At 33.1% G+C, this 24837-nt stretch overlaps 1 protein-coding gene across 2 annotated transcripts in view; it reads right to left on the bottom strand.

The window, feature by feature from the left end:
* Positions 1-24837, bottom strand: part of LOC118186825 (uncharacterized) — a 122774-nt gene that overhangs the window by 25224 nt on the left and 72713 nt on the right. For both annotated transcript variants that reach the window (XM_035356985.2, XM_035356983.2), the window contains 4 exons: positions 21007-21184; positions 13289-13436; positions 12297-12364; positions 8093-8229 (listed from right to left, as the gene is read on the bottom strand). In XM_035356985.2, coding sequence (XP_035212876.1) covers positions 8093-8229; positions 12297-12364; positions 13289-13436; positions 21007-21184 — 531 coding nt within the window. The remainder of the gene's footprint in view (positions 1-8092; positions 8230-12296; positions 12365-13288; positions 13437-21006; positions 21185-24837) is intronic.

The raw sequence follows: 24837 nt of genomic DNA on the forward strand, positions 1-24837 counted from the left end.
TCGCCAAAAATATTCCTCCAAAATGCTAATTCACACTCAAAATGGCAGTCATAAAAAGAGACAGAAATTTCAGATGATTAAAATTAAGGACCTTCTGCTGATTTTAGCCAAAATTAAGGACTTTTAAGGACTAAAAATCAATTCCAAAAAATTTTAGGACTTTTAAGGACTCTTAAGGACCGTACGAACCCTGTTACAAAAGGGGACTGGGATTCTCCCATTCCACAAAGCCTTGCTGAAGATTTGTTTAAATTTCAGAAATCTTTCAATGCAGTTTAACATTTTACCGTTCCTAGAGGTGTCACGCATATTTCCTCTGACACAATTGAACTGCACAGCTTTTGTGACGCTTCAACACTTGCTTACGCTGCTGCAATATAATGCAAACAAATACACGGAAATGAAATAAAAGTTTCTCTCTTAGTTCCTAAAACTAAAGTCCCACCTATCAAACACGTATCTGTTCCTAAATTGGAATTATGCAGTGCTAATTTGCTTTCAAAGTTATATAGTGCAGTCATGAACACTCTCAAAAAATATAAGTTTGACATTTTTGCTTGGACTGACTCCAAAGCCGTACTTTCTTGGCTTTCGGCATATCCCTGTAAATGGAAGACTTTTTGCAAACCGGACGTCTCAAATAATCGAAGTACTTCCGACAAAATACTGGAGGCATGTCCCTTCCAAAGAGAACCCAGCAGATATGGCTTCGCGTGGTATTGATCCCAAATGTCTTCCTAATTGCAACTTGTGGCGGAATGGCCCAAGTTGGCTTGTTTTGGATTCGTCTCACTGGCCGAAAGAGAAATCTGCTTCCAAAGAAATCAAGGATCTAATTAAAGTTGAACAAAGATCTGATCCTATATTTTCATTTCATAGTGCTATGTCAAGTGAAATATATAGTGATTTATTTGAAAAATATTCATCATTTTCTAAGATTATACGCATTTTAGCATATTGTTTGAGATTCATCAATAAGTGCAAAACCAATAACAAATGTCAAACACTTATAACTGATTCCTTTTCTCCACTCACACGGAAACTAAAAATGCAGAAATAATCATAATTAAGTGGGTTCAGGAAGATTATTTTAATGAAGACCTAAAATGCATTAAAAATCAAAAATCGTTGCCTAAGAAAAGTTAGCTACACTCCCTCCATCCATTTATAGATGAAAACAGTCTTTTACGGGTGGGAGGGCGTTTACAAAATTCAGAATTGTCTTTTAATCAAAAGCACCCAGTGATTCTACCTGCTAAACACAAGATAAGTAAGCGCATCGTAAAAGAAAAGCATGTGACTTATTTACATGTTGGTGCTTCTTTACTGTCCCACATTATCAAACAATCATATTGGATCATAGGTGGAAAAAAGCTCATTAATAAATGTGTTCACAAATGCATCAAATGCTTCAAATTTAAAGCATCCACCGCATCTCAGCTTATGGGTAATCTACCTAAGCATCGTGTAACACTCGAGAGGCCTTTCTTCAACTGCGGAGTGGACTATGCCGGTCCTACTTCAATCAAATTCAACAAGGGTCGTGGAGGAAAATCAACCAAGGGTTGCATTGCTCTATTTATTTGTCTTGCTACTAAGGCACTACACATTGAGGCAGTCAGCGATTTAACAGCTGATGCATTTTTAACTGCTTTGCGTCGTTTCAGTGCTAGACGAGGAGCTCCAAGTCACATTTACAGCGACAATGCAACAAACTTCGTTGGGGCTAATCGAAAGCTCAGCAAAATACGATTGTGGGCTTCACTTCCTAAGAACGAAGCTGTTGCTTATCATTTACCTCAAGCATCAATAGAATGGCACTTTATACCTCCAGCATCTCCTCATTTCGGAGGAATTTGAGAGGCCGCAATTAAATCAACCAAATATCACTGTAAAAGAGTAACTGGTGAAATTCTACTCACTTTCGAAGAATTGACAACTCTATTGGCTCAGATAGAAGCCATTTTAAATTCTCGTCCGTTATGTAGTGTAAACAATACTGACATTGATAGCATTAATATTCTCACTCCTTCACATTTTCTTACAGGAGACATGATTCTATCCCCTCCTGAACTACCTCTTACTAGTACTGCCAATATACGGAATAGGTGGGATCTCCTTCAAAAGATGCGGAAGGACTTCTGCAAATCATGGACCAAAGCATATCTATCTTCTCTTCAAACCAGAAAGAAATGGAAGGACACTCAGCCGAATATAAAAATTGGAGACATCGTCCTGTTACTAGATGATGGTCATCTTCCAGGTTCATGGCCAGTAGGACAAGTGGTCGAATTTCATCATGGTGCTGACGGACTGGTTCGTGTGGCCATGGTTAAAACTAAAAGCTCTATTTTTAAAAGAAACATTCATAAATTAGCACCTTTGCCCATATAACAGGACTAATGCCTGATAGGGTGGGATTATGTTCCGGTGCACCGGAACAGAACAACTCAACCTGACTCTTTTGCTTTTGGAACTATGCCAAAGAACATTGAATTCAGTTGAACAGTCAGGCTCAGACGAACGCGTACGCAAGGCAGCTGGAATGCTGTCTATTCTTTACTATTTTTCTTCTGTTCTTGTATTATAAGTTTTATATGCCATTTTCTTGTTTATACTTGTATTGTGCAATTACTTAATATACGTTTTGTGTTTAAAAACGAGGAGTTAATTCACATTACATCGCAACAATACTTAATTTCACACAAATCTTGCTCTTTAAAAAAACTAACTAAAACCTTTTATATCTGAATACAGACCTGCTCTCTTTCTCTCACACTTTATGATGGCAGTTGTGCGTATTCACTTGACCATTCAGGTGAAAATGGGCCTCATCTGTCTAAAGGATGTTCCATGGTCAAGCAGCATCGACTTCCATTCTGGCAAGGAACTGCAACGCAAATGTTTCCCGAAATACAGGATCCCCGTCGGACAGCTGATGACGACTATGGATTTTGTAAGCAAAATAACCGAGGATTCGACGCATCACACGCCAGATGGTCGTACAGGGCATATCAAGAGCACGAGAAACAGTTGGCACACTGAGAACACCATGTGGCGATTGGCTAGTGGGGTCCACGACCGCCAAAGCAACGTCTTCTATGAGTGCAGATTCCACAACCTGTCGCCCTCTACCTGGTAAAATTCCCAGTTGTCCCGTTCTTTTGAACTTCTTCATCATATCTCGTAGAGCGCATGGTGTCATTGGTCCTCGGCATAAAACGACAGCCGACGGAATGCTCTTATCGCAGCACAGGAGTTCTCGCCATTCTGGTAGAAAAGTTTCACTAACAGAGCTTTGTCTTTCAAAGTCGCCATTGTGCATCAGCGAGCTGGAAACAACTGCCTTGCAAGGCCTGTCTTCCACTTTTGTAGGGCTCGTCTTTTGGATATGTTGCGCAGTTTTATTTCTGCAAATCACGTTGCTGCAATATGCACATTACTAGTGTTACAGCGCCACTTGGTGGCAACTTCTTGTACAATTTTTTTTTTTGTGTAATAAATCTCAAGCACATGATCTGAAGTGTCTGCTTTTAAAATTTCATCACATTATGACCCATACAACACTCTGCACAGGCCTCTGAGTCCGAGAAGTTTAATTTGGATAACCCTGTACATTCAAAATGTGTAGAAAAAAATTTTAAAAAACATACAAGTCATAAAATTAGATGAAACTACAACTTGATCTTAAAATGCAGATTGCAGTTCAACATGATAACACTTTTAAATTAAATAGCTATGAAAGTTTTGCTAGTTTAAAAATTAATCAAGAAATTTAAGATACAGAACATAAAATCATATATTTAAAGGACTTGCCCAAAATAATGCAAAAAAGACATTTTATCATAGTTTTGTAAGACATTTATTGGCAATTACAAACCTGTGGAAACTCTGCACACATTTAATAAAACAAATGAATTATTAAAGACATTTATTTCACTAGATCACTTATACATGGGGCTTGCAACAAATATTTTCCTCAATAACTGCCATCTTGTCATAATATCAAATCTAAAAATTGAGAATAAAATCCATGCAAAGATTTTCATACAATGGCTTTTAACTTTTTGAAGCCGGCTGGTACAGCAGTTGTACCAGGAAAATGTGTTTTTACGCCCGCTGTGGTACAACTGTCGTACCAGCCATTCTCTCCCTATTTTGGAGAATCGCCTATCTGTAGATCTCTGGGTGGTCCATTGTCGCTGCTTAGAACAGCCGGTGGCTACGCATTATTTCCCTCTTCTCAGTTTGGCTACATTTTGGCAAAAACTGCAGGTTTCGTCTCGCGCCAATATACTTGAAAATCAAATTGAGGCCATCTCTAATTTTTTTAGTATGACTTTTGCTATGATTAAAACGTCAGCGATTTTGCACGATGTTTATGCTTACCAGATTTAATGCTTTTTAATCATAGCAATTAAGAATAGATTAATTTTTTAGATTTAATGCCCTAGAAAATAGTTAAAACCGCTTTTATCGTTTACTTTCTTTTTATACTTATGAATAATAAGATTTTATTTTGACATTTTTTTTTTTTTTTTTTTTGGAGTGCATAAAACCCTTAAGAACTGTTAACTCTTTCAAAGTGCTTCTATTATGTAGGCAATTTTGTCTGATTTATCAGGAGATAAATAAGAGACAATTGTATGCATAATAGTTTTTGTGATTTTCATTCATTCAATGATTGCTTTCAATGATTTTCATTGATTGTAAATTAAATAAAACCAATTTATCTTTAGACCCTCTTTTAGGATGACAACTGCCAAAAAGTATTTAAATATCATTAAAGTTCACGTAACTTCTAAATTGAATCAAAACAAAAGTTACTTTGCATAAAATTTTGGCCAGTTTTATTTGCTGAAATTCTTATACTCCTCAAAAGATAAAGGAAATTCAGACAAGTTAATAAAAAAAATCTTTAAAAAAGGTTGTTATTTTGTCTGTAATAAGGTGTATGTCAACTTACTATTAAATGTATGAGAATTAGGATTGGATTATGGAAAAGCATGCGATTGCTATCTGCTTAAGGTGATGGATGCTTTCGTGTAAACCTTTTAAAGAGAAAATTGCTCACATTTACGTTCGGCCCACCAGCGCCTGAGCGGTAAGTCGCTGAACAGTGGTAGTTCGGTCCGAGGTTCGAATCCTGTGCACGGGCTGGCTGCATGGGTGTTTTCGTGGTTTTCCCCATGTGTAACGTGCATACAAGCCAGTTTTCCTTAGAAAGTCCTCCACGAAGGCATCCCTCCCCTTAGGCAGATAGCTCTAGTGTGCTTTGCCATAATTAAATACACCGCCACCGCATTTACATTCCTGGTGGAAAACTCCACATGTAATCAACCTGTTCTTCAGGTTTGATTGGATTAATTTTGTTCATTTACTGAATTACATCAAAACACACAACAATTACCTGTATAAAGGGAGGGATGCCTTTGCGGATGACTTTCAAAGGGAAGCTGGCTTGCATTTATGTTACACAAAAGCCATGAATCCAATCCTTTAGCCGGGATTCAAAACCGAGCGAGCTACAAGTGTTCAGCCACCTTACGCTCTACTGAAGGGCCCGTAAAAAAATTTATAAAGAAAAAGTATTGAAATAACCGGTTTAATTTACTAACCTATATTTCTCAATCGACAGTACACAAATTACACATATGAGGGGATCATTTGTGAATAAATAAACTGTATTGCACTTTTCTCCACTATTTCATATTCCGATGGAATTATTGCATTTCAAAGTTATTTCTCATGAATTAATTTTGCTCCGTTCATGATTTTTTATATTTTCAAAGAGAAAATTTCACACTTTAAATGTCAACACCCAGTATGTCCTTATTCTTTTGAAAATGTGAAAGATTACTCTTTCTAAAATAAATTAGGAAATATATTATGTGCAAATAGAATATTCGTTGAAAATGAAATAGGCTTCAACCTTTGGATATAACAATGGTTTTAGACGAAATTTCTACCTATGAAAAGAAATTGACGTATAATTAATTCTTCATGAACATTTAAAACTGTTCTGAAAAATACTTTTGATGACTGCATGTATAGGTCACAGATTTTTTTTTTTCTCTGCTAACATAAACAAAAGCCAATTTCACAACGAAAAATTCTCGTTAAAGATATACCTCCTTTGCCTGATAATCCAATATAATATTTGTTAAAGTTAAATGATGAAACGCAACCAATGTATCTCGGATTTTCTTTTTTATAGTCATTATCATTATTTTGTTAATGAAAATATGTTATTAGAAATCGCATTCCAGCCTGTAGACTTACAAAGCTAATTCGTATTTATTATATTTTATAAAATTTTGTTCTTGTTTTCTAATTTCTAATACTAAAATACGCAAATATAAATGAAGAGTGAAAACAAAGTTAAAAATTCACAAATTATTTACGAGATTGTTCAGAAATAGTGAGTGAAATATAAACATTGCATACATTTTGTTTTAAATAAATAGTGCACTGGATATGCATCCAGTACTGCATATTTATTTAAGCACTATTTATTTAGAACTTCATTTAAATGAAAGCAAAATAATCATTGAAAAAATCGCTAATCTAGCAACCCATCTACTATGGGACAGCGTCCGACAAACATGTAAATTTTACTACATCCATGGAGGGGAACTAATGACTTTTCTCATTAGGAAAATGTCAAAGAGGGGACAAAACTGTTTCGGATCGCGCCGGTCTGAAGGCTATATTATGAGAATTTCGGCCCGGTTTTAGAAGGTTAAAAATCACCCAAAGTACACACAGAGGGAATTATCGGGTTGATCGGAAAGTCATGTCGTATTTTTACTATGTTTTTCAAAAGTGATTTATTCCTATAAAAATAAAAATTCAATCAGACCTGTCTCTAGAAGCGAAAAGCTACCAGGTGCCGATTTACAGCCTCATTGGAATAGAATGTTTTATGGTTCAAGGAATTCTGCAAAGAGCGAAAAAAAATGGTAATCTGAAGGTGCAAGGTCAGGTGAGTACGGTGGGTGGGGCAGGACATCCCAACCAAGCTCCAACAGTAGGTAACCAAACTCGTGTGTAGTTTTGCATTGTTTTAGTGAAACAGAACAGCTTTACAATTCATGAGTTCTGGCTGCTTTTGATTAATTGCATTGTTCAATTTGTCCAGATGCTGACAGTACATGGCTGAGTTAATTGTTCGATTTCTCGGTAAGAGCTCGAAATGCACAACACCTTTGAAATCCCACTACACTGACAGCATGATCTTTTTCTGGTGAATGTTCACTTTGGACGTAGATTGAGGTGGTTTATCGCACTGTTTTCAAGACCGCTTGCATGTGAAGTTACTGTACACAATACATTTCTCATCACTAGTGACCATACGCTTCAGAAAAAGGTCGTTTTCCTAACGTTTAAGAGGGAAATGGCAGATGCTCAAACGATTCACCAAATGGATTTCCTTCAGCTCATGAGGAACACAAACCTCAAGCTTGATTATGAATCTGAGCTTCTTTAAATAGTCATGAATTGATTGAGCAAGGTGTAGTGATTCTGCAATCTCTCGTGTCATGTACTTAACCATTGCCTTTATTTCGTCACCGTCAGTCTCCAATGGCTTTCCTGACTGAGGCACATCATTCACATCAAAATCGCCAGAAAGGAATTTTGCAAACCAGCGCTGGCACTGACGTGTCATTAGAGCATCATCCCCATAAACATTAAGCAACTTTTCACAAATTTGCGTCACATTCCTGCCTTTGTGGAAATAAAAAGCAAAATATAGTGATAACCAACAGTTTTTCAATCCATTTTCAACTCCATATAAAATCTATCCGACTCATTCGAAACGAACAATTTTCTGTTTATTGAATGGGTTAGAATTGTGACCTTATACAGTATTTCAGCGAGGTGCGTGCACATGGTGCTTCTACTCCAAAAAACATGCTAACGACATCTGCTAGCAGAACACAACATGACTTTCCAATCAACCCAATATAAAAGGTATCAACAGAAAACTAACATATTATTGTCAATGACCCACCTTATTTTTTTTAAAGCTTACACAAGATTCTTTCTTAAAATAAAAATAATAATATTAGCAAGTATAAAGGAGACTTACAGAAATTCCCTGCACTCGATATAAGTGAACACATGGTATTCCATCTTCTGCATATTCAACAAGAACTGCTTGCAAGATTTGTCCTTGCGCAAGTTCTTCGAATGTTGCCGTTGCTTCGGCCGACCAACCCTCGGAACCTACATTATAATACACTTTGTTATTGACATTGAAGATAAAGAAACATGATTTTGATGCTGAAGTAAGATCACTTACATAAAAAAGATAATTTTTAGATCACACAAGTAAATGTATTCAAATACCTTGGAAGCACACATACTCCAAGGGTTAGCAAAAAAGTACATAGAATATGTATAGTAGGTGCTGCTTAAAGTGATCACATTTGTCTACAACTATTTTGATAACATTAAACAACAAGGAAAATAGAGCATCCATCACTCAATGGAACATAACATGCAAATATAAAACTCAAAAACATGTAAAAAAAGGAAACATTTGTTTGGAGTAGATGTTTTCAATTAGGGGAAAAAATGTAGAAATTTTAGTAACTGTTGAAGAAAAGGGACCTCTATCTCATCATCCTCAAAACTGATAGAGTAATTCCCAATATAACCCAAACTAAGATTGCTTTTTTTTTTATTAATTTTATATTATTGACTAAAACTGAAAACAAACTGTTTGGTGACATTTTTCTGACACTTCACAACTTTTATAATCTACTTTGACTTCATTTGGTAACTTTACTTCAGTTAAAAAATAATTTGATATTATTTTGATAACATTAATTGAATTGTTGATCACAATAAGTGTAGTATTTTCCATGTTTACGTATACAAGTTTGAAAAATGAAATTGCAGAATGAGGGAAATGTTGCAATTTCAATTTAAATTTGAATCCACTATACTGGTGTTTCTAAAAATTTTATACTAGAATGTTCTGCAGACTACCTTATTCTTCTCCCCTTTAAAAGAGATTTTTTTAGCATTTACAACCCTTATACTTATATTTTTAAACATAATTAATAAAACAATTAACTTTAGAACAGTATTAAGTTAATGAAAGAAAATTCATATTTGTTTTTAATAATTCAAGGATATTAAGAGTTAGAACCTTATTGACTAAAAATTAAATAAATGTTGGTGCTCATATTAATGAGATGGATAAGCATGCCAGTGCTTGCACAGATGTTTTATACTTTTATGTCTGCCTATAAACTTAAGTCCGACATCATTTACATACTCGATTTAAGACCTTTATTGTTGTTTGAGTTAGTGATGAAATACTTTCTCACAAAGCAGGAAAGTGAATTATAATTTTTATATAGTGTACTAATTTCCATTTTCATTGCTAAAAGCCCACAGACACCAGATGTGCAACAGCAGGATGGTGAGAAGCACCATAATCATAGTGCTTTAAATTACTCTTTCACTGCTCTTTCGTTGGGAAGTCCATTAATATGACAACTGGAAATAAATTTCATAAAACAGCAGTCTTGGGAAAAAAAAATTACAGTAAAAGTCCGAGATCCAAAATTGTCGGGATTTTGCAAACTCCCAGATTTTATATTATCAGTTTAAATCTAATAAAATGACATGTAGATATGGCAGCATTGGGGCTTTGTTTATTTTTTAGGTCACACAGAAAAATGCTAACCTCCTAACAAGCATACAAGAGCTGAAAGTATGATCACGGCCATTATCAATATGTTAATCAATTAAATTGTCACTAGACACTGTATAACTTTTTATCCAGCAGGGCCCACCAACAGCCGAGCTATAAGGTCGCTGAACACTGGTAGTTCTGTCCAAGGTTCAAACTCCTTTAACGGGCTGGCTGCATGGGAGTTTTTGTGGTTTTCCTCGTGTGTAGTATTAATACAAGGCAACTTCCCTTAGAAAGTCCTCCATGAAGGCATCCCTCACGTTAGGCAGATAGCACCTGCGTGCTTTGCAGTGACTGAATGAGCCAAACTAGCTAGCAGATGTCTGAAAGTGACATGCCAGGTATCTCAGCTAGTGGGGAGAGAAAGACTGCATTTACGGCATATCTGCCATCTTTAGTTGAGTGCTATGTGAGGTATCCAAATGAAAACATATAAAACGTCATAACAACCAAACCAGTTAAAATTTGAATATGCCGCTTTGGGATAATATAGTGAGACATCTAGCGATGTAAATGTAGTGACTAGTATAGTTCAAAGGCATGCACGAGTGGCTGCAAAGGATGCAGAAGAGAAGCAGGCAGGTGTGTGTTCATCCAACTGATGCGACAGTTCATGTGAGCATATCATGGCGTTCACATTGCAAAATTCGATGACTGAGCAGCAGCAAGGAGCTAGGATTAAACTGCCATATTCATTCCCTGATGGTGTTTGTATATGGAGTAGACTGGTGGGCCTGACAAGTCACTGAAAAATGGAATGCCTGTTTTCATGAAGGCCAGGAATGTTTCAGTGAAGAGCTGAGAACATGCCTAGCAAACATGGTAATCATGGTCAAATTCATCGACAAGGTGAATTAGCTGGTGAGAAGCGATGCGTCACAATGCGAATGTTGACAGTGATGGTGGGGGCCAGCATTGGAACAGTGTGAACAACTCTGCATGACAGGTTGAGTTACCGGATGGTGAGCTCGCAGTGGGTTCCAAGGAAGCTGAGAGAGCAGCAGAACACTGCAACACCTGTTCCGATATCATGAAGAACTCGCTTTCCTGAAGCGGACTGTCGGCAGTGACGAGAACTGGTGCCATCACTTCGAGCCAGAGATAAAATGGGACAGCATGCAATGGAAGCATATGTCGTCCTCTTCCTAAAAAATTCAAAGCTATGCCTCCACCAGGCAAGGTGATGCTCACCGTCTGAGATCTGATATTCATCAAATTCCTTAAACACACAAAAACCATTAATAGGACATTACTGTGAGACACTATATAGCCTAAGCAAGTCTATGAAGAGCAAATGGCCTGGGCTGCACACGGAGGAAGTGATTCAGCTCTACAACAGTGCACGTCCTCATGTCTCCAAGGTCACACAAAGTGTAAAGGCAAAGTTCAAGAGGGAGCAGCTAGAACATCAGTCCTTGAGCATCCACATAGACTTTCCAAGCCGGGGAGAGGGATAGACTATAGATAGACTATATGTGAAAAATCGAATGTCTGATAGAATACTGAAGATATAGTTCAAGACAATTTTATTAAATTTAAAGTCTATACATGTTCCAGATTCAAAAAAAGAAAACATATACTACATCCTTTTCACCCTTTATGTGTATGGCAGTTAGTCATTATGGTGAAGACAAATTTATTTTATTGAAATACCCAAGTCTTCTTACGACAAGCAGAACCTAAATTTTAATTTGACTGGCAAAAACTTTGGTACCTTTATGGCAATGTATCATCATTTTTCGCAAAGCTTTAAAATAATTCAGCATTTTCCATAAAAGTGTTGAAGATTTATTTCATCCTCTGCTCAATTAATTAATCAGTAACAAAAATTTAACTTGCAAAAGAATGTGCCCACTTTTATTAAAAAATGCCCAATTCACACAAAAGGTGCCAATGATCAGTTAAGCGAGAAACAAATCTTCTGATGGTGCACACTCCTTTACACCGTGGCACTGTTATGTTTTTCTGAGCAATGGTTGGCTTGCATAAAAGCAGCACTGTTATGCAGGCAGAGGGGCAAGATTCTGACTTTAGATCTGCTTCTTGATTTTTTTTCTTCTTCTTTCGACACCCCTTCTTTGCTCAGTGATATTAATGCAAATTTATATTTGGCACTTATCATCTGTAATCATTTCATACAGAAAACTGTGGCTTGGCCAGGCAAAACAACTCTCCATCCATTTCAATTCTTTTTTCAGCAGATTTTAGGATGACCCGTTTCCAACTCTCTCATTACCAACCAATTTCATGAATAAAATCACGTGAACAGTCATTTTTCTTATATTTAAATCTTCAGTAATGATTTCTAGCAATTAATCATCAATCAAACTGTATAAAGAAAAATATTTTCAGTGAATTAGGTATCAGGTTCCCGTAGCTTATTTTAAAGTCATTATTCAAATTATAAGCCTCTGACAAAAAGAAAGCTTGTTTTAAGACTAAGAAGTCACATTTTGACATTGCATTGGTGTTGAAAAAAAGTATAATTAATTCACAAACTTAAAAGTATTATTTAGGTTTAAAAAACTAATCAATGCGTTTTTAAGCAAGAGATTTATGAAAGAAAACCAAGAGTTCTACATACTGTCAACTGGGCTGACATTGGCTAGGTAACATTCCGACGCTTGGAAAGGAAGAGTCATGAAATCACTTCTGTAAAAAAACAAATAAAATTATAAGACCTTTTATTTTTATCTATATATATATATATATATATATATATATATATATATTTTAATGCATGTAAATGAAAATACATAAGGAAAATTCTTACAATTAATCTAGATAGCATGTTTTATGCCAGACACCATGATAAATCAAATTTGAATAGGTTTTTGTTATGATCATGCTGTACCTTCAGCTTACCGGCAATTCACAGCAAATCAAAGTAGCTTTTTGTTTAGAAGAGGGGAGGCTAATTAAAAAATATGCTGAGCTAATTTAGATATATGGTTCAGAATTTTATTTTATAATTTTCTTAATTCTGCAGAGTCCACATTTAATAATCTTTTCTTTTTATTCGATTTAAGTAACACATTAACATAATATTCAAACATAACAATATAAATATTCATTAAGGATTATTAACAGATAAAACTGGTATGCTATTCTTTTTTTTTTATATCAAACAAATATTGCTTGCTTGCCTTTCAAATACATAAGTAAAGAATATACAGAAAAATCAAAACATTAATAACCTGTCTGTAATTATAAGAATTGTTGCAAATTTTATGAAACAATTTATTGTTTTAGTTAATTTTCTAATAATACAAATGTTTTGAGATACTTTTATAGCATAAATTCTCTTTTGATCTTTGCATGCATATTTACACAGTACACAATCTTCAGAATTATGTCTTGAAACTTTTCTGTACTCATCGGCATTCACAACAATTAAACAAATTAATTAAAACGATTTTTTATAGATTTGTAAATGACTTAAATTTTTATACTGTCTGTTAACAACTTAAAAAAGTATTAAAAATAGCATTCATCTAATTTTAATGCATTGCATTCTGGATATAACCACACATATATAAATGTAAGGCAAAAGATTTAAGTACAATCAAACATTACCGAATTTGCCGAAGTGTGTTCGTTGGAACTTGAGAGAAACCGCCGTAATCAACAAATTTTATTTCGCATTCGGTTCCACTGTCAAAAACAAATATCACTTGCGCTCTGTACCATCCCCTCAAAACTGGAGCAGCACAGATAACACCAGCTGAAGAATAAATATTTTCATATCAGAAAACTATCACAAGGTTCATACACAATTCTGCACACAGAAATTTAAGTACTTTTAAGGATCATTAATGAAAAAAATTAAGGACATACAATAAAAAAAAATCTGAATGAATTCAATTAAAAAAAATATTAGCTATGCCTGAACTTCACTTTTGTAATAAAATAGATCCGTAAGAGAATGCATTATTATTAAACATAAGTTAATTAACATAATTATTAAATTTAAGAATAAAATAAACTTGATGAAATTTATGAAGCAACATTAAATATTTTGCACTTATAATTAGTTGGACATATTGGAAAGAAGATAAGTGACATTTTATATCAGTTTTATACTAACAGTTATGCGAATTTTTTTTTTTTTTTTTTTTTTTGCCCAAGGATTAGCCCAGAAGAGCTATTAATTTTGTTTTGGCATTTTGCTTTGAAAACTTTAAATGTCGGTTCCCTTTTCAAATTGTCGCCACCAAATGTTATCGCTTTGTGTTATATTTAAGGAAATTAAATAATGAAGAATCTGCATAAATGTATGTACATTTCCCGCATTGTGAATAAACAAGAGCACCTAGAGCCATCAAAATTTGAAATTTGTTGTATTATCTATTTAATATTTTGTAATAGTTCAACGAATTTTTGATTAACAAACTCAATGATTTCAAAGCAAGCAATATCAAAGTTGTACGGGGTGGAAGGGGGTAATTATCTTCAGCGAGAGAGATTGTATATCGAAAATTCTAAAGATATGCTCATTTTAAAAGTATTTTGCGATACTGCTGTTGAATTCAATTTTATGGTTTGAATACAAAGAACATGATATTTAATAAATAAAGGTAACACACAAAAGGTTAAAAAAAGGTCCCTTTGGCCATAAGGTAAAATTTGAAAATTTTCAGATTTTTTTGGGGGTGGGGGTGTTTTATTTTGTCATATACTTGTTCAGTTTACAGGCTTAGTAAACAGCAGGTAGATTTTATGTTAAGCGGCATAGGTTAAAATGAGAAGTAAAATCATAATCACCCTGATTCATAAAGACCTGACTATTATCACCACTGCTGTTTGCCTAGAGACAAACCTGCTGATCAGAACAAACCTGAAGGGCATGATATAGGCACAGTTATGGTTCTGTATAATGCAGTTAGTGTCATAGCATCATGTACAGTTCCAGGAGTTATAACCCAGTTAATATACTTAAAAGTTCCAATAAGCCACTAAAGCACCATTCACACTTAACAAATCAACAAATCTAGCGGAACTAACCAGTGCACGGAACATGGATCTATCTAATCTAGTTCATTCACATTTATTGGAAGCGTCCAACTAGCAACAGTCAATAAGCGAGCAGAAAATCACGCTTGCTTTCATTTGTTTACATTTCATAGCTGACAATATTTTGCGCCTCGGATCTTTAAGAAGTACTGCAAATTTTGAGCGTTACTTTAACGTGGTTTGACCGAAACGTGAGCAAAAGCAACAAAAGCGCATTTTGTTATAATTTTTTCTCGCAGCATATACATTGTATGAGGCATTAGTGGAAATGCCACAAAAGGAATAGGCAAAAACCATTTATTTGCAGAAAGCATTAAGTGACATATTTCATTAACTAGAACACAATTAACTACAGTTCCTTACAGCTTAGTTCAAAGCAATAAATTAAAAATATTAAGGATAATTATTATTACTTGATAAAATGTTAATAAAAATATCAATATTAAATAATAATGATCATTAATTTTCTGACTCGAGTAATTTCTGGGTAAACATGGCAAAGTGCAAAGTTATATTATCAATTTTTTCCCTTCCACAATTTGGTAATTTAATATAAAGGTTTCATATCATCAAAAATTTTGTCACAAAAAACATGTTTTATTATCAGTATTTCTTTTTCAAATGAGTAGTGAATGCTCTCGAGTTTATAAATTGATGTGACATTTTATTACATGAGTTAATAAACAGTATTTTTATGATAGAAAAGTTTAGAAGAAAAAATATACATTAATGCATTTACCTATCTTTCACTATTTTTAATTCCATAGGAAATTTTATTATGCAATTATATATATTATCCGAGATCTTTGATATCAATAATTCAAAAATTATTTGGGAAAATTACAGTAAAATAAGAACATGTCTTATTATCATGTTATACTATCAGCATTTTTATTCCAAACCGCTCTCCAGTTTATAAAGTTGATGTGATTTATTTTATTATATGAGTTAATAAAGAGTATCCTTCTTTTTATGATGAAAAAAGTTTAGATGAAAGAAAATATTATATTAATGAGTTTGTCTATGCTTTGCTTTAAATTCTATAGCAAACTTTATAATACAATTAAATATCTCCGATATCAGTAATTCAATTAATTTCTCAAATTCAAAATATAAACACGAAAATGGTACTAAATAGAAAAGAAAATTACTATCCTGATGAAGACGATCTACAATAACCATCCATGTGCATTCTTTCTTGACTTTGTTTTTGAAATCCTTCAGTCGGCTGTCCCATATAATGGGATACCACTGGATTTCGGCAATCAGATTGCAGTCTTCACCCAAATCGTCATCCAGGTTTGTTTATAAGCGTGGCGCTGATGATGATTTCAAATATTCTCTTTCGTGATTGGTCAGTTCCATGTGCCGACTAGCTCAGTTTTGTATGAAGTTCAGGTTTTTCAACTGGGTTCATTGTAACAAAAAAACACGTATTTTTTTAACTCGTTGGCTGTGTCAGATGCGTCTGTTAGCGCTGACACTTCCAGTGGGAATGGCCCTTTAAGCTCCAGAGGTGATATGTTGTTTTGTATTATTTTAAGTCTCACCAGATTTGAAGAATAACTTTAACATGAATTTTTACATTTTTGTGTTTTATCTTGTGACCACAGTAAGGATTAATGAAAGGCAATAACTCGCTTTAATATGCAGAGATAATTTTTAAGGGTAAGCAGTTAGTTATAAATAATTAAATTAGGGAGTTGGATAATCTTAGTCATTAAGGATTTTCATCCCCGATATTAAATTTTATTAATTTTTTTAACAATTTTTGTTAAAAAAAACCCTATTAAATTCACAATCTAATCAAATTTCACAGTTTAAAATACATGTAATTTATGACATTAATTCTTAAACAACATTGCAATAATTACACATTAAAATTTAATCAACTTTTCTAATAATTAGAAATTTCTCTCAATATGCAAACCAATGTTCTCACTAGTTTCTGTGTGCTTAATCTCCTAACTTGTCAACATCTCCACAATGTACCTATGAAGGTTTACTTGATCTAGTAAAAGTTAAATATCCAGACATGAAACAAATTATCGTTATGTCTGAAAGTAACTACAAAGGTCAGACAAAGGTTTAAACGCCTCTTATTTAAAAAAGACTGAGAACATAAAGGCACATTCTTATGCTAACACACACACACACGACACACACACACACAAAAAAAAAAAAAAAAAAAAAAAAAAAAAAAAAGAGAGAGCTCATGATGATGTTATTAAAAAAGAAAAGTTCAGTTCAAACTAAAACATGTGGAATAGTGGTAAAAACTATACAATTTAACTTTAATTTAAGCTGGCTCAGTAACTCTATCATCATAACAAATTCAAATGTTGGCAGCGATAACGCAAAGATAAATAATTACAAATTATCAAAGCTGGCTTGAACTAATCCAGCAAGCAAGCGGAGGTCAGCAAACACACCAAGTTGCACTCCAAAAATCCTCAGTTAAAAACTGTCTAAGTGATTTGCATTCTGGTGAGGAAATAGAAATGGGAAATTGTAAACAAATGGATAATTTACATAATAATAACTGTTCTGTTTCTTTACATATCTGTACATATCTGTTTCTGTACTGTTTTCTTTCTCTTCATGCATTCAGTTTCTTCAACACATTTTCTTTTCATTTTAGAATTTTTGGATTTAATTAAAGATCTCTGTTATTCTAAAACAACTAAATGCATTTGGAATGTATAGAAAATGCTGCTAATTTTATTTTAGTGATATGAACATTCAGAAGAAATATGAAATATAAAGGCAAGGGCCAGTTACAGAGCTAGTATGACAGAATGTTCAGAATTTAGTGACACACCAAGCAACAAAATCTAGAAATGTTAAAACTTTTAGAATTTAGAGCAGGCACTGGACACAGAATTTAGGATCCACAAAGATTGCATCAGGTCAGAAAATGCCTAACTCCAGCCCTGTGTATGATGCATTAAAACATATTAGATCAATTTTTTAAATTGTCAGTTTTCAATTTCTTTATTAATACAAAAATTCCTTCCTATAATGCTTGTCCATGTGATAAGATTAGAAGCATTTTTGATATTTACCATGCTTGTGTCAAATGAAAAGTAGAGAAAATAAAGGCAAGATAAACATGTTAAAAAAAAGATTCTAGTATCAGAAATAAAACATTCAAATATTATCTTTTCATTGTTCTTCCAGACATTCTCCAAAAAAATAAGAAATTCATTGCAAACTTTTCTACCATGAAGACATTTTTCTGGAATCTTCTAGAATCGTAGGTCTATAAATCAGGCCTTCAAATCCTTCTAAACTTTCCAAGCTGCAATGTCTAAAATCCTACAGAAAAATTACCCCTACCAATTCTGTGACAGAAGAAAAATATATATATATATATATATTGAAAAAATATATCAGAGGGAAAGAGTGTAAAATTAATTAATTTTATAGAAAAACATGCATATTCAGAGAATTCTGAATATTCTGACACAATTACATGGGGGGGGGGGAACTCTTACCATTAAAAAGACATCTTTAATTGATTACATAGTATTTTGCTTTTGCTAAGAACTGTTTTGTAAATTGTGCTCTAAAACATTACATCTTGTTTATTTTTCAGATTCAAAATATTGTATAACAAGTTGCCAAAATGGAACTTTATAATATGAGAGTGAAAAATAAAAAATATTTTATTATTTTTTAAATATAATTTCAGAATATTACCATTTTTTTAATAAAATTTATCAATGTTATAATGTTTTAAAAATTTTTTTGAGAAATTCCCACATCTCAGAATTAAAAATTTTCTGTAGAAACTGATCTTAAAATCGCCAAAATGTTGATAAGTTGCCAAATTTAGAGCCATTTAATAAAAGAATTCACATCCTTAAGTGCAAAAAGTTGTTTATGAGTTCTTCATTAGAAAAAACTGAAATAATTTCCAAATGCTTATGTTTCATTTCTTGTTCAGAAACATGAGTATCCCACTATTTATATTAAAAAATAGGAACAAATGAAATTAAAATTTTTGATGGTTGACAACAAAATTGATACGGGGTTCGTATGGACCTTAAGAGTCCTTAGATTCGTAGGACATTAAGAGTCCCATGAATCCATTCACCCATTCAAAAGATAACCATATTTATCAGTGAATCACCAAAAATATTCCTTCAAAATGCTAATTCGCATCCAAAAAAACAGACAGAAATTTCAGATGATTAAAATTAAGGACCCTCTGCTGATTTTGGCTGAAATTAAGGACTTTTAAGGACCAACAATCGATTCAAAAAAAACCTAAGGACTCTTAAGGTCCATACGAACCCCGTATCAATTTTGTTGTCAACCATCAAAAATTTTAATTTCATTATTGCTTGATAATTAAAATTAAATATGAAATTTGGTAATTAAAGCAATCAAGATTTATTATGCATTTTGTATGGTTAAACATCAAAACAGATCAGATGTACAACAAATCAAAGTTGATGAAACAAGTTTTAATTTCTATTTACACTAGGGTGAAGGATGTTTGAAATTTATGTAATATTCTTTTTAATATGCTCATAACTGCTCAGCAGATACAATGACTAAAATTTAACCTTTTAACCGTCACGCACGAAATAATCTCGGGCACAGCACTGGTATTCTAAAATTTCACGCCCAAATATTACTCAGGCTAATTTTTTTTTCTTTTCGAGTGCATTGTATTGTTATACCCGAATGAATATATATCGTAAGAAGTTTATTTTGGCTTCAGTTCAACAGATATCAGCACTTTACTGAAGGTTTCAAGGGATAGAGTTCAAAGTGCACAACATTAAAAAAACTGTCTTGATTGCGAGGCAAACATTTCATTTTTGGAATAAAAAAAATTGACAATTTATGCACCCAAATCATCAAAATGACTTGACAGTTAAAAGGTTAAGGTATTTATGTGGTAGTCAAGTTTTATGGTAAATACTCAACTTGTATGTAAAAAACAATGTTATTTCAGATGCAGAATCCCAAGAAATTGCAAATTATTTCATATTAAAATTTCTTGCACTGATATCCTCCCTAAAAAAAAAAAAAAAAAAAAAAAAAAAAAAAAAAAAAAAAAAAAAAGGGAATGTCCTGTCATAACAGGCTTGGAAATAAAAATGTGCAAGCAGTTTATATTTCATAATTGCACATAAATTGTTTCTTCAGCTAGTGAACATTTTCTTGGATTTCTGTAGCTAAATATTTAATATGCTTACTATTTTGAAACTTACATCAGTGGAAAATTTAATGCCATTATCATGGCTGGTGTTATGCTCAAACATCATCTTGTCTAATATAAAAAGAATGAACTGCTTGTGTAGATCTGTAATCACCTTTCTAGTCAGAGATGCTATAACGCTGAAGTACCCAAAGCAATTATAGACAATCCAGTGATGCTCCCAAATTATTTGACCAAATTTAGAAGTCTAAGAAAAAACTTCTTAAAAAACGGAAATAATTTTCTCTTTAAGAACATAAGCTACTATTATGCTGTATGTGATCTTATATTATTTTTGAATTTAAAACTTCAGTTATTTGTGCTTATTATATTTATCTGTGCAAACCGATATCTGTGCTTATTATTTTTGAATCAGTCTCCGTATTTAAAACTAAAAAGGGGCTGCCTTCACTGATAAATCATAACTGCAAGCTTTGAAATAAGAAAATCTAAGAGGTTTTTGAGAGAAAACCACGAGTTTGTAAAAAATTTTCATGCTGCATGGTGACACCCATTTCAAAAGAAATCATGACTAGTTAAAAGTCACTTTATAATACATGATTCAGGTTAATGAATTATTTATAATACAATTCTGCCATCAAATACATTGGTGCTAAATTAGATAGTCTAAACTTTATGCTTTTGGCTAATTTTATTTTGTAATTTTCTTACACTTTTATACACATATTTTAAAATACGATGAAAATAAAATTAATGAGCATATTATTATGTGAATAAATTTAATGACAATTTATATGTAAAACAAAATCAAATATAAATATTAATTGATCAAACAAAGACAAACCTTTATAAATTGTTCTACAAATGTCTACAGTATATAAAGAGAATTCATAGCAAATAAAATTTAATAGAAAAAAATTTGCCAAACATCATTACGGATACAAATTAGAATTTTAAGAATCAAAATTTTATAAATTCAATACATATCATTTATTACTTAATTATTTTCCAAAATAAAGTTTAAAAATTTTAAATCAGTTGATATGATGAAGAAATAAGACAGCTGATAACTAAGAATAAATGACAGATGAGTGTTTTCACCTACCTTCAACTGGATGAGGCAGTAGTGGAGTATCTAATTGAGAATAACAGTTCATCATGCACTGATCCAAAGTGCTTAGGGAAGGATAAGTTGGATGAGTGGGTTGTTGTAGAAAAAAATGACCAGCAGAAATGAGGCTGGATAAAATGACATCACATGAGGCACCATCTGGAAGATGAAGCTACAACAGGAAAGATTAGAGTGTCAGAAATAAACCCAAGCATGATACACAAATGTCCTACTGAAAACAATGAAAAAGTAGCTACTTGATCTTGTAGTTACCCAGTTTGCAAATAGTTGCCTGTTTGGAATACAATAAAAGTCCGACTACCCTGGAATCAACTAACACGAAAGCTTAAGTAATCAGAATATTTTAGAATCATTTTTTTAAACAAAAAATTCTGCAAATCAGGAACTTGTAAAAGGTATCCTAAAGCACATATACACCTAGGAAACAAAATCTAGGATGAAAATCATTAAAAACTGCCTGCCATTGCTGCTGACATAATGAGAGAGAATTAGCTCATTTTTTATCGAAATTTTTCATGTGGGTCTATATTGCATCAGACTGAAAAATGTACGACTATGAATCGCATTTTTTGCACTGTTATTAGCCGTCAGAGTCATGGAGTCCGGCAGATTTTGGGGTAAAAGGAGTCAGAGCTGGAGTCGCTAAAAACAGGTCGACTCCAACTCCAGTTTTTTGTTGGACAGTTTGAATTTGAAATAAAATTAAAGTGAATTGGAAAAAAATTAATGACAACCTGAGTTATTACTTTTATTTATGGTCTATATACATTAATAAATAGTTATTTTCTATTGTATTGGCATATTAATAAATAAATATAAGGGAGGAAAATGGATGTGATATTTGCCATTAGTGATTAAACTGATTCATTTAGTTACAAATCTCACTGGTAAATTTAGGTAAGCAGCAAGAACTCCCCAAATTATGCCATTCCTAGGATGCGAGCAGGAAAAGGAGCAATTATTGATCAAGCAAAGCGATAAGGAAATACATATTTGATGATAAAGAGGTTGTTAGAATCAATAACTTTTTTAGAAGATGTAGATAACCCTAATGTTTCACTAACAGAAAGACTGTGGAATGATCTTGCAGAATTGGAAACTCTTCTTTCTACACCGTATATAGCCACAAAAAAGCTGCAATCTGAAGAATTTTCAGGAGGTGAGACTGGAAGAATGTGAAGTTTGTTCTTTCTGAAATGGAGGGTTTATTGCAGAAGGAACCATTTCTTCAATGAAGAAAAGAGACATTAGTTGGCTAGACAATGAGATCTTGCTGGGTTCAATATATGTAGATCCGAAACACCAAATTTTCTTGGATGGAGAACAAATTAAAAAGACAAAGAAAGCCATGTTTGAACTTTCATTAAGAATGAAATTTTTCTTAGAACAATTGGAGAATTCGAATCAGGACAGTCAAACTGCAGATACTGCTATTCAGTCTCTATCATCCTCTTCCAGTAATGAATTAGATTTTGAGAAATATTTTTGGATAATATTGAAAAGGCTAAGGCAAAGCGAATGAAAATAAAGAACCAAGAGCCTTTAGATATAAAAATGAAAAAAATACAAACAAGATTTCTACAGGGCATTTGAAGAAATAGAGAAATTTGATTGCGCTTCAAGACACCTCTTTTAGAACTTCTAAAAGTTTATTCTGAAAAGTTAAAAGAAGTAGGCCTAACAGTAACAGCGCTTCCCCTCCTACTCAAGTTAGTGTGGAAAGACTCTTCTGAGCTCTGAAGTTTATAAAATCGGATCTTTGGCCCTCCAACAAAGAAGATCTTGCTGAATCTATACCGTTTCTTAGAAATAACTAATGACAGTTTTTCCATTTCATAATAAATGCTAATTAATATAAATAATTTGCTATTCCATCAATTTTTCCCTGTAGCATCTATTACTACTTTTATGTTAAGAAAATAAGCTGTAACCCATGTGTATATGTAATATATGAGGGAGTAAGAGTAGGAGTCTTTAAAATTCCAAGAGTTGGAGTCAGTCATTTTCCCTACAGACTTCACAGCCCTGCATAAATGTTTTGACTAAATATGCAAATGATTAAAATTTGGTGTCCAATGAATGAACAATGCGATCTCTAGCGCATCGGAACTGCGCATCCAGCAGATATGCATAAGGAGCTGTTCTTTAACTGTTGTTATGAGGGAGTTATATTAAAAAAATAAGCTTTAACCCATGTGTATATGTTTACATGTATGAGGAAGTCAAGAGTTTTTAAAATTCCAGGAATTGAAATCTGTCATTTTCCCTACTGACTCCACAGCCCTGGTTATTAGAAAAGGATTACAGTGGTATCGTTCCCTCTGTTGTTAGATGCATTACTCTCAATCTAACTTAACTGGCACTGGGTACTTCTTTTAGTTTGATTACAAATTTAAGCAGATATTTGTGTTTGTCTGCATTTTAATCCATGCACTTTTTGCAGTCATGCACAGATTTGACTTATTTTTGACCTTTTATGAAAAAAATTAATGGGCCTTGGCAATGCTCAACAATTTATTGCCGACTTGGCAACATTTCAGAAGTACTGAGACAACCTTATAAATCAACTGTGCCGGAAACCACACTCAAGTTGGTTCATGGCAGAGTATCGAGTTTCTGTTTGGTACTTTACTAAAATCACTTGCAAAGTAAAGTCTAATCCATTATATTCCACATTTCTTAAGGAGAATTATCTGTGTCATTTTCCTGAAACTACAGCTAATTACTTTACAAGCTGCATTTTCTTTGAATAAATATTCAGTTTCTTCCCATTCATCTTGAGTAATTATTAAGACATACCTGCCAACCTCTAAAGATAAAAATTCAGAAGATTTCTCCCCCAAATTCAGAACACGAAGAATTAATATCATGCTTTGATATTAAAAAAATAACAATTTATACAAATAGAAAAAAGAAAATTGTACTTATATTAGTAAATCTCAATTAAGTAGTAGTAACTAAAAAATTTATTAGGAAACATAAAACAAGAACTTAATGTTACACAAAAAAGTTATTGCAATGAATTTAGAGTGCATTTTTTGGCCTTAGCCAAAAATTCTTTGGAAAATTTCCGGTCATAACAATTAGTTTCCTCATAACATTCAGCAATTAAAATGTTTTCTAGAGTTTTTGGTGAATTTGAAGATCGAAACATAGTTTTGTTTTTCTTCACAACACTGAAGACTCTCTCGCACTCAGCATTACTGTGTGGAATTACGAGAATAGCACATAAAACTCTTGCTAGTCTATCATATTTTGGTGTTACATCAGCTCTTTTTATTCTTTTAAAGGTACCAATGAGGACATCAAGTCTATCTTCTCCAGAACTGGCAAAGTCTTCAAACTGTGCAGCAGAAAATTGGTTCTGTAGTTCATCTAAAGCATTATTATGGCATTCATTTTCTTTAATTGTTAACAAAAATGGAAATTTATCAATAAAAAAACGAATCTTTTCAAAAGATAAATTTTCAATTTGTTTCAAATTTGCCACTTCAGCACTTAAAAGCTTTTTCTGCTGCCAAATTAATTAAGTGGCATGGGCATCCAATAACAGTTAATTCATTTTGTTCTTTTTTGAGGAAAAAAGGCTATACCCTTTTTGTCACCCACCATGACATGAGCATTATCTGCACCAAATGAAATGCAGTTTGATATTGGATGTTAAGTTGTTTCAACTCATTAATTACCAAGGAGGCAATATTTCCCCCCGTAGTGTCTCTATTTAACAATGGCAGACGCAAAAGATGAGTTTTCATTTCATCAGAAACATCACAGAAATATGTGACAACGATGGGGTAAAGCTTC

The sequence above is a fragment of the Stegodyphus dumicola genome, chromosome 9, assembly GCF_044657685.1.
Source record: "Stegodyphus dumicola isolate Sdum_Otavi_A_Nest chromosome 9, ASM4465768v1".
Taxonomy (NCBI): domain Eukaryota; kingdom Metazoa; phylum Arthropoda; class Arachnida; order Araneae; family Eresidae; genus Stegodyphus; species Stegodyphus dumicola.